The following is a 10676-nucleotide window of genomic DNA, read 5'->3' as shown; positions in this document are numbered from 1 at the left end:
TTTGAGAATAATTTCTCAAGCAATAAAGTACTTCCTCTTCTTCTGGATTTTCTTTCTTTCTATATACTGTATGTATGTAAAGATCAATTTTTTGCCTCTTAATATAGTAGGCTTACTACATAACAACCCCACTTCTTGTTACATATTTCATTAATTATGCATTGTTTCAATTTAACACCTCAATTTGTTATGAAGTGTTCAAATTAGATACTTTAATTTTATTGCAAAAGTTGATTTTTTTTGTTTCATTCGTCTATTAGATTGTTAAGTTAATCACATAAAGTTGTCACTTTCTTTTAAGGTGAAATGGTCTTATGGATCCATTTACTTGTATGAGTTTGTATTATGGAGACTTCTACTTACTCATTTGTCAATTGCACACTTAACCTCAATACAACTCAACATTTTAAACCCTTCTGACCCGTTGACCAAGCTTATGTAACAACTAAATTATTGAATCGAAACAAATGTATGATTTCACACGTAAAAAATGTGTAAACATATAATTTTTAGACTAAAAATTAATTATAAATAAATAAAAAGACAAGAAAAAATTTATAAATAATTTTCCTAACAAAATCAGAAAATACATAAATTTGGTCTACTGTTACCTGTAGATATATAATCAAAGTGCTAAATATTTTTTATTTGTCTTTCTTTACATTTTTATGGGGTAAGGTGACCAAGATCTGATAGTTTTGGAGAGTAAAAAGTAATTATTGAATGTATTTGTGAAACTAGATAGAGTGTGTTGTATAAATTTGTGTATAAATATTAGGGCATATTAAAGTATTTTAATTATGTTTGTTGGCATCAATGGAGAAAAGAGATTTATAATGGTTGGTCAAGGAACAAGATGGAAGAATGGAGTGAAAAAGAAAAAGTTTTTTTTTTTAAAAATAAAATAATAAGTGATGTGTCATACACAATAGATGTGGGTGATGATGTGTTATTTTTATTGGGCGCTTGAAGTTCATCCAAAGTCAAAGGTGTTTGAAATGATGAGTTTCGTTGAGTTTAAGGGTTTAGTTGACAAATGATTAAGTAGAAAGCTCTTGAATACAAACACATATAAGTATAAGGGTCTACCAGACTCTTTTGCCTTTCTTTAATTATATACAATTGCCTCAATTAGCGGCAAAACTCAATGGTAAGAATGACATTGTTATGAACATTTTCTATTTGAGATTGATGCGCAAAATTTAAGAGATAATATCTCAAATGGTCACTCAACTATGAAAAGTTCTCTTAGAAAATCACTCAACTATGCATAATTTTCTTTAAAAATCACTCATCTTTATTTTTAACCCAAAAGTCACTCAACTAAAGATTTTTTTAATTATTATTTCTCTGCTTTTCAAAAGGAAAAAATAAATTAAAGTGTAATATCTTAAGAGCAGATATTGCTGGTTTGAAGAGATTATGACTTAATAAATGGGTACCGTTTTATTTAAATAATTTTTTTATAAATAATGGGTACCTTTTTATTTGAATAATTTTTAATAACTAATGGGTATCTTTTTATTTTTTAATAATTTATTTTTAAATAAATTTTTCATTTAAATAAAATTTAGCTACAAAAATATTTAAATTGATTGACTTTTTAGGAAAAATATTAATAGTTAAGTGACTTTTTAAGAAAACTATTATTAGTTGAATGACTTTTGAGTTATAAAATAAAACTGAATAACTTTCTAAGAAAACTATGCATAATTGATTGACTTTCTAAGAGAACTATGCATAGTTAGTGACCATTTGAGATATTATCTCCAAAATTATCACTTTTTTTTTTTATGTACGGTTAAGTTACTTACCTATCTAATAGATGAATGAAAAATAACTCAAAATTCTTTACAAATTTTGAATAGAAAGTGTTTAATTGGAACATTTTATTAGGAGTTGATGTGTTTAATACAAGACTTAATTCGGCTCTATAAACAAAATATTCTCATAATTTAAAGAATTGACTATGTATTAAGCCTTTTAAATATACTAGTGACGAAGAGCCCGCGCTAATGCACGGGCCCAATATTTATTTAAAAGTTAATTTTTAATTGATGTTAAATAAATAGTTTTAAATTTTAAATTTGAATAAATTATATATATTTATATGGTAGTAAACGTTCATGTTAACTCTAAAATGAATACATGATAAATATAAGTATTAACTTTGATCATTTTAAGTAATTTTTATTAAATAATTTTAATTTTTGTATGCACGGACCAAATATTTATTCATAAATTTATTTATTTAACCAGTGTTAATTAAACAATTTGAAATAATCTCATTAAATGTAAAATAAATACTCAATAATGTTATTTATAGTAATAATTTTTAAATCATATTAAATTGAATGATTTTATATAAAATATGAAGAGACCTATTTGATATCCATCATTAAAGAATTTTTTTTATCGATTGTTAATTTTTACTCAAAATGATTACAAAATTTACATAAATATTATCGATATTTAAAATAGTAAAACTACAACTTAAGGCTTTGAACATAAAATTAAAGAACATAATTAAAGTTGGTCTCACCATTGCTGTAATTTAAATTAAAATAGTTTCTTTTCAAAATCCTTAAATGACCAAAATAACCCAACAGAACCAGTAGTACAACACAATTAAAGCTTGAAGTTAAAAGAAAAATCCTTAAATGACCAAAATAACCCTTGTTATGCCGTAATTTAACTATTTATAGAAAAATCACTTTTTTTTTGAAATGTTCTAAGTATAAAACATTTTGAGAAAATACTTAGAAAAGAGTCGCCACTTAATTTTTTGAAGAAACTAAGAAAACTTACAATTTTCAAAGATTTAAACAGAAAAAATCATTTGAAAATACCAAAGAGGGTTCGGGGTTCAATTTACACTTCGAGAAGGGTTTAAGCATTCTAAGTGTCCGCTAACATGCGGTTGACCTGCGATTTGACTAAAATATATTTGACTATTTTTTAGAAATATAATGATTTAGCATAAAAATAATAACTTACAATATATTTGATTAACTTTGAGAAAATAACTAAATAAATGACGCATTTTTATTTCTTTATTTTATTTTTTAGAGAAAAGGACCCAAAAATGAAACATTTGACTCGAAATACAAGTGATTAGAATATTAATAAAACTAGATTAATTAGAATTTATTTAATTCATTTCGAAATAACAATTTGAACCAATTTAATAAATTAAAGCATGAATATCATTTTGAATTAATTGACTAAACTTTTTGAGAAAAAAATAAATGAACACAAAACATGAAATGTATTAAAAATTAAACCAACACAAAGAATATAACTCCTCTTTTGGGGAATTTAATTAAGTTAATTAACAATTCTAAAATTAGAGTTAATGATAAAAAAAAAACAATAATTAAAATCAATTAAATAAATTAAAGGTAAAGGAGAAATGAATTTGGGCCCCCTTTTTGGGCCAGTTTTTGCTGAAAATTTGGCCTTTAAACCAATTCCGTTTTTGTATACACAGGCTGTATATTAGTGTATATCGGAATGTATATCAGCCCTTTTCTTGTATCTCCTTCTTCCGAACACCTATATTTTACCTCCGCCTTGTATTTTTGCGTTTTGGACCTGTATATCAGTGTATACTTGTGTATACAACATGTATACGACCCATTTTCGGCTCTAAATATCTGTGTTTTCTGTTTTCCAGCCCTGTGCTTCTGTTTTATGTGCCTGGCTGACTCGAATGATGAAAAAAATAAAAAATAAAAAATTGAGCCTTTATGGCTCAACTCGAGGATGCTAGGAAGAGAAGTCCACCGTGGACTCGGAAGGGATTCACATGCAACAAAAAAATGATGATAAGAGTTAGCATCCAATAATAATAGAACAACAATTATACCTAAGACAAATCACAACAACTCTTATGGCAAAATGGCTCGATTGAATTAAACAGTGCAGATCTAGGTAAGGAGCACAAATTCTAAAGATTCAAGCTATGCTAATGATAAAACAAATGGTTACTTAAACTATTGTTAGCGCTTAATGTCCACAATAATACATATACTATCCAACCCATTTGATAAACAAATGCATGCTAACAAATGACACCAACAGTTAAGGCTAAGAAAGTTAGGGCAACTTTAGTTAATACTAAATGCGTAAACATTATAAAATGTCCACAACAAAATATATACTAAATGCATATCCAAATCCCTTAATATGCTAACACTACCACTAAATGAGTAAGCATATATGCACAGATAGAAGTGAAAACCAACCAAGCATTCTGAAAACTTTCACAATATAAAAATGGGCTAAAAACAAGAACTAGCAATTTTGGGAGGGAAATTATAACTATTGGATATCAAAATATCTTACAATTACTCATGAAAAAAATTCCTACAACAAGATATAGATTCTAGGGGAATTTTCAAGCGGAAATGCTACTGCCTCTAATAACTTAAACTGAAATTAATCACGAACCAAATTAAAAAGCTGATTTTTATATGAAACTCAAGATGCCATATACATGAATCAAAAGCAATATATTTTTATTTTATTATTATTTTTTATTTTTACCATTAAGCTAATTTTGAAGAGAAAAGGATAAAGTGAACCGAGAAATATAATGCAAAGATCTATGGCGGTCACTTTCAGATTCGAATGGAAATACGGTACTAAAGGAAGCAACATGTCGAAAAGATTTAGACAAAATGTAAGTTAGGACTCTTTCCGAATACATCTAGGCACATAAGATGAATAGAACACCTTCATGAATTTGGAATAATATACATAAAACATGAATGCCAATGAATGATTATAATGCAATAATATAGTGAAGTCATCAATTATACATATAAGGAAAAAAAAAGACTAGCGACTGGAAATTCAAAACGAAAACATGTTCCTTGCTACTTCCATCCTATTTTCACATATCATAAGATCAGCCCGAACTCAAATAGAACGAATATATAGCTAATTCATCAAATGGAAAGTAAACCAACATGATATAGGAGAAGAGATGAAGTTACCTCTTTCGGAGCAGCGAGCTGGGACGAATGAGCTTAGAAGAGGACGACTTCTCACACGATTTTAGTCTAGGGCAGCCAACCAGAAATTCAGACCAACTTCGAACAAAAGACCTTACTTCGAACTTTAGACGTCTGAAATTTCCCAAGTGTAAAATTTATCGTTCAAGAAAATCTCCACCTCTAGAATCGCTGAGCATAGGGGCTTTTTATAGGGGAAATCAGGGCGTTTGGGAGGGAAAACAAATAGAAAAAAAAATTGAAATTCGAATTCGAAATCAGTGGAAGGATTTGAGAATCCCTAAAAAAAGGGACAACTATGGTGATGGATTAGGTTGCTAGGGTATGGGTTTTCGCAGATGATCACGTCTCTGGGTTCTCCGCGATTTTCGGTGATTTTAGGCGTGAAGAAGACGAAAGCAAGTATGGGGTGAGGTCGAGTTTGGTATGCGTTGCTGTTGTATCGTTTCTCGCGTGAAGAAGATGCAGGGGTCGTCTGGTTCTTTTGGTATTGCTGTATGTTATTGTATTGTAATTGAATTGGGTTTCTTTTGTGGGAATGGGTTGTTGCGCTGGTTGGGATTGTTGTTTGGAATCAAACTTGGGCCACTGAAAAATTAAAAAGAGGCCCAAATCTGGTCTTAATTTGTCAAATTGGGCTTAAAGGGGGTTGGAAGATTTGTATGAAAAGCGGCTAAATGAATTGCAAAATTAGCCAACTTAAATTTAAAATTTAGCCAATTTGAGTTAACTTGATGACTTCGGCTAAACTTAAATAAGACGAATTAATATAATTAACTAATGAGCTTCTTAATCTTAACGAAATAAAATAATTAATTTACATATAAACCAAATGACTTAGAATTATAACTATAATGTAAACTAAACTAGAATGAAAATAAAATCCTTTTGAGATCATTTTTGAATATTCATAAAATATACATAATTATGTGAAATATATATATTATCTAAAAAATTATAAAAAGTGACAAGACTATTTAAAATAACTTGCGAACTATATTATTATTATTATTTATTTATTTGAAATTTTATAAAACTAATTATTTAAAATCGTTTGAAATTGAAGAAGCTCGATGATTAATCTATAATGTGGAGGTCCAAAATTGGGTGTCAACAACCCTTAAACTCAATTTTAATCTCAGAAAGCATACATGTCGACGGTGTGGTGGCTGCTTCATCAACTAATTTTTTTGTATGTTTTTTCAAAAATATTTTAATTGCTAATTTGTTATAATTTATAAAAAAAACATTAACGTCATTTTCGAATAACTTATAGTATCGTTAACTTTCAATAATATATATTATTCCATCTATTCAAATTCATGTATCACCGATAGAGTTTCAAGAGTCAACAAAAAAAATTCTACAAAATAATATATTTTAAGTTGTTAATTATTGCAATTTATAGTACTTTTAACGTCATTTCAAATATATAACATAATATTTTAAGTTGTTAATTATCGTGGTTTATAGAATTTTTTGAACATATAACGTATAGTGTGTTTGTAGGCTCTTATTAGATAGTAAAAATATTTTAAATTGTGAATTATTGTAATTAATAGTGTATATTATGTAATTTTCAAATTTGTAATTAAATATTTTAAAATATTAACTCTAATAATTTATAATATCTTAAACGTAATCTTTGAATTTACGATAAATTAAAAAGAAAAGTAAGATGAATAAATTATAAATTGAATAATTGACATTTTCAAATATTAATTTACCATAAAATGAAAGTGAAAGAATAAGTTGTGAGGCAGAAATAAAGAGAAGGGAATGGAATTGGTGAGGTGGGGTCCATATCTATATCCATTAAAAGGGATTGAAATAAATGCATGGCAAATTGAAAATGTGGAAATAGAGAGAAAATGGGCCCACATGCATTGAAAATCAAGGACTTTTCGGCTGGTGATAAATAGGCACACAGCTCAAGCAGACATGTTGACCTTCAACTTGTGTGCTTTATACCTTTCTTTTTTCTTCTTTTAACTAGAGGATTAATCTGTATCTGGAAAGACTGGTAGTCGACTTGAAGTTTGCGCTGCAATTAGTATCATGACTCGGTAAGAATTTTTTATCCTCTTTATGTTTCTTGTTACGATGTCATTTGTTCTCCACTTTTTTAATTTCCTTTTGGAATTTTTCTTTTAAGATCCAAATATATATGTGATAGTCACTAGTTGAGGATACGTTTTAGACTTGTTCGAAAACTTTTACTATTATTACGGAAAAGGGCCAAAAATACCCCAACATATGCAAAAATGGTCATAAATATACTCCTTTCACATTTTGGTCATAACATACCCTCAACCCTTGTCTTTTTGGCTCAGTTATATCCTTCCGTCTACCTTTTGGTCTAAAAATACCCTCAACCTTTGTCTTAGGCATCCTTAAACCCAAAACAAAGGTTGAAGGTAGTTTTAAACCAAAAGGTGGAAAGAGGGGTATGTGAAGACTGCTATCTAAATTTAGACTAATCAAACGTCCATCTTGATCTCCAGGTTGAATTTACTAGGCATAGGTTTTACCCATATTAGTGATATGTTTGTAAAGTATTGGTAACGCATAATTGTATATATTTGAAGTCTTAATATCGATGTTTGATTGTTTAGGTTTGCTCAAGATGTGTCCAAGTATTGGATGGATTTACCGAGGTATGGCAAAGAGTATATTAATGGTGTTCAATGTTTCTTGGACTTTGCTTACACTGTTGGAGATCCTCAAGGCGAAGAAATCCAATGTCCTTGTGCAAAGTGTTGTAATATCCGTTGGTATAGAAGGAATGTAATATATGATCATCTAATATGCTACGGATTTGTTAAAGGTTATACAAGATGGATTAATCACGGGGAATGGGCTATTGTGATGAAGGTTGATAGTGACAAAGATGATGAAGTTAACTCAAATGTCAGCATTGATGGTAAATCAGTGACAGCAAGTTATCTAAAAATAGATGAAGAAATCAGCAAATTCAAACAGCAATATGCTGACGATGTTGCTTCTATAAGAAGTGACATACAAAGATTAAAGGAAGAAGTACGAGAATTACGTCATTTTATGAGTGTATTGGTGCAAAACAACCCTGTATTGGACGTTCAGGACGTGGCTGAGTATTCTGGATCTAACCTACTTTCTCGGGCTGATGCAAATAGTGCAGGGGACATGAGAGGCCAAAATCTTTCATGTTCCTCTGAATCAACTCATTAGCCATGAAGAGGTATTTTGCACTATTTAATATTTTGCTCATTACCATAAGTTTCACCATTGGTAAGCTTTAGCTATGCAAAGCTGGGATACAATACTTATATGTTATTGTTGTACAACAGATTAACTAGTGTAGCTACAAAGCGGCTGGATAGAAGTGTCTGAAGTGTTCTCAATACCTTTGAATTGATAGAATTTGGAAGACTAGTCTGGGTGCACGTCATTGGTGACAGAATAATTCCATGAAGGACCAAGAAACTCATGATGTGAGTTTTCAGAATGCTAGGACTGCTAACTTGAAATGCATAAGAGGAAAGAGTTATGATGGGTCACCTATCGTTGTTAGCATAGCTGAGGGTAAACTGACTTTTGTGTTCTTATGTGCACACCTCTGTTTTTGAGACAATAGAGCAAGTAGGACAAATCCCAATAACTTCTTGCGGTGGGAGATGGATAACTTCCAGATATGTTGCTTATGTATGCACCTCTGTTTAATTATATATTCTGTTTCAATGCAAGATTGATTTTACTCTTTTACTTGATTATGCATCCATATGATAGTGAGAAGTTATCAAGAGTTTTCTGGTCTAAAACTCTTTTAATATATCAAATTTGACTTGACATGAATTTTGTAACGCAAATTGTAAAATCTTGGATTCAATCCAATTGTCTGCTTTTAGCATGAATACTTTCTTTGATATCCAATAATTTCAAGGAGTTTTGAGGACCAAGTTTTGTAGAGATATGAGATCAGAAAATGGTTCTTCTAGGGCCTAGGCATAGTTCATATTGATACAACCTTATAAATTATATGAAAAAAGCGAATTTTGTGCCTTTTTCTTCTTTTCCTATTTTCATACTATTGTGTTCTACTATGTCCATACAGTTCCTTTAATATTTGCTGCATAAAGAAGTTCCTGTTTCATGAAAACAATCAGGGATAGATTGTGATCAAGAAATTACTTTTTGATAAATTGACAGTACCATGAGCTTAACAAAGCACAAGATATGATGAACGAATACACAAACCAAACATCCAACTGATAATTCACGTATTCTTAGTTACAGATATATAGCAGCAGACGCATTCAGGCACCTAAATAAGGACTAAAGAATCAAACTAGCTACCTATAGCACACAATTACCTCTTAAGCAGCAAGAAGGATGCATTGCTTTCTGATCAAACTATGTATTCCTGGAAGACATACTTATACTGCTATATTAACCTGTAAACATATGTTCAGATTCAGAGCTTCCCTTCGATCCTTGCATTTGTTAGACCAATGCACGCATCCACAAAATCTTCATCTATGAAGTCTGATGAAAATATTTGTATTCGATCACCATAACCTCGAGAAATACATTCCATTATAAACAACCTTGCATATGGATGAATCCGTTCAGTCACTGGTTTCACCCACAGTACTGGATTATCTGCCTGTGGTGTCACCGTGTTCTCCACCCTGTAAAAGAATTTCCGGGATGTTATTGGTGGTTGCTCACTCAAATACTTCATGTTGCTTTCGAATTTCTTTTCAGGTAAGTCAGTGTCTATCCAGTTATCTTTTAGGTAACACGAACTCCATAAAGGACTTCCTTGTCTAGGTTGAGGTGATTTTCCTGGTTTCCAAATGCATATTATTCGTTTTGGCAATAGCTCTGCAATAGTCTTGTTGAAAACATTGTCATCTTGGTGGATGAGAAACTCCCCTAGCTCAGCCTCCAAATACTTGTCGAAATCAGGTGGATCATCATGGCCAAACTCTGTACGGATTTCCAGGATTATTATCTCTGAATGTGTTTCTGACAGGAACTTTTTGACATCGTTGATAACAACATCAACATGGTAGCAAAGAAGGATGCCATGACATACACGTCGATCTTCTTGAACACGAATGTCAAGAACACGAACACCAGTTACCAGTTGTTGGTAAATCGACAAAGATTGGCATTGTGCGAAAGGGCGAGAAATGAATGGGATTCCAATCTCATCAGTTGCAGAATCATGTGTACCTACAAAGGTAAGACATGAAACATTGATATGATATATCAAATTATGAATTATAAATTTATAAAATTTAAATTCTGAATCTGCTTTTCGCATACCTGGCCAAACGATCTGGTTCACATGAAGTTTCTCGGGGGCAAGTGTTGACATCCAATTTTTTCTGTCCTGTACATGATAATCATAACCTGGAAAGTTGCATCCATTTTTCTCCTTGAGATCACACAAGCTTTTCTTTTGAGTATCGATAGCTTTTCGTCTTTCGACTTGTTTAGACACCTCGGCACCCATTCTGAGAATAATTTCTCAAGAAGAAGAAGAAGAAGCAATAAAGCACTTCCTCTTCTTCTGGATTTTCTTTCTTTCCTCTCTGTTTCTATACACTGAAAAGATGAGTTTTTCTGCCTCTTAATATATGCAATTATGCATTCTAGTAAGGCTTAATA

At 30.6% G+C, this 10676-nt stretch overlaps 2 protein-coding genes across 2 annotated transcripts; one reads left to right on the top strand and one right to left on the bottom strand.

Annotated features, from left to right (window-relative positions):
• The first annotated feature begins 7056 nt into the window (after positions 1-7056).
• On the top strand, positions 7057-8719 carry LOC102596538 (uncharacterized). Its single transcript, XM_006366550.2, has 3 exons — positions 7057-7084; positions 7634-8238; positions 8348-8719. Exons 1-2 carry the CDS (start codon positions 7077-7079, stop codon positions 8226-8228), a joined length of 603 nt encoding a protein of 200 aa, XP_006366612.1. The 5' UTR covers positions 7057-7076; the 3' UTR covers positions 8229-8238; positions 8348-8719.
• A 497-nt stretch (positions 8720-9216) lies between these two features.
• Positions 9217-10676, bottom strand: LOC102596208 (PI-PLC X-box domain-containing protein DDB_G0293730-like). Its single transcript, XM_006366549.2, has 2 exons — positions 10332-10676; positions 9217-10238 (listed from the first exon to the last, which is right to left on the bottom strand). The coding sequence occupies exons 1-2, from the start codon at positions 10519-10521 to the stop codon at positions 9472-9474; spliced, it is 957 nt and encodes a 318-aa protein (XP_006366611.1). The 5' UTR covers positions 10522-10676; the 3' UTR covers positions 9217-9471.

This window comes from Solanum tuberosum, unplaced genomic scaffold, assembly GCF_000226075.1.
Source record: "Solanum tuberosum cultivar DM 1-3 516 R44 unplaced genomic scaffold, SolTub_3.0 scf00647, whole genome shotgun sequence".
Taxonomy (NCBI): domain Eukaryota; kingdom Viridiplantae; phylum Streptophyta; class Magnoliopsida; order Solanales; family Solanaceae; genus Solanum; species Solanum tuberosum.
The sequence above is the reverse complement of the archived record's forward strand: the minus strand, read 5'-3'. Positions and strand labels throughout refer to the sequence as shown.

Coding starts and splice junctions, on each gene's coding strand:
- LOC102596208 (XM_006366549.2), bottom strand. CDS start 10,521: ATGGGTGCCGAGGTGTCTAAACAAGTCGAAAGACGAAAAGCTATCGAT. Junction 10,239..10,331: donor GAACCAGATCGTTTGGCCAG/GTATGCGAAAAG, acceptor TTACCTTTGTAG/GTACACATGATTCTGCAACT.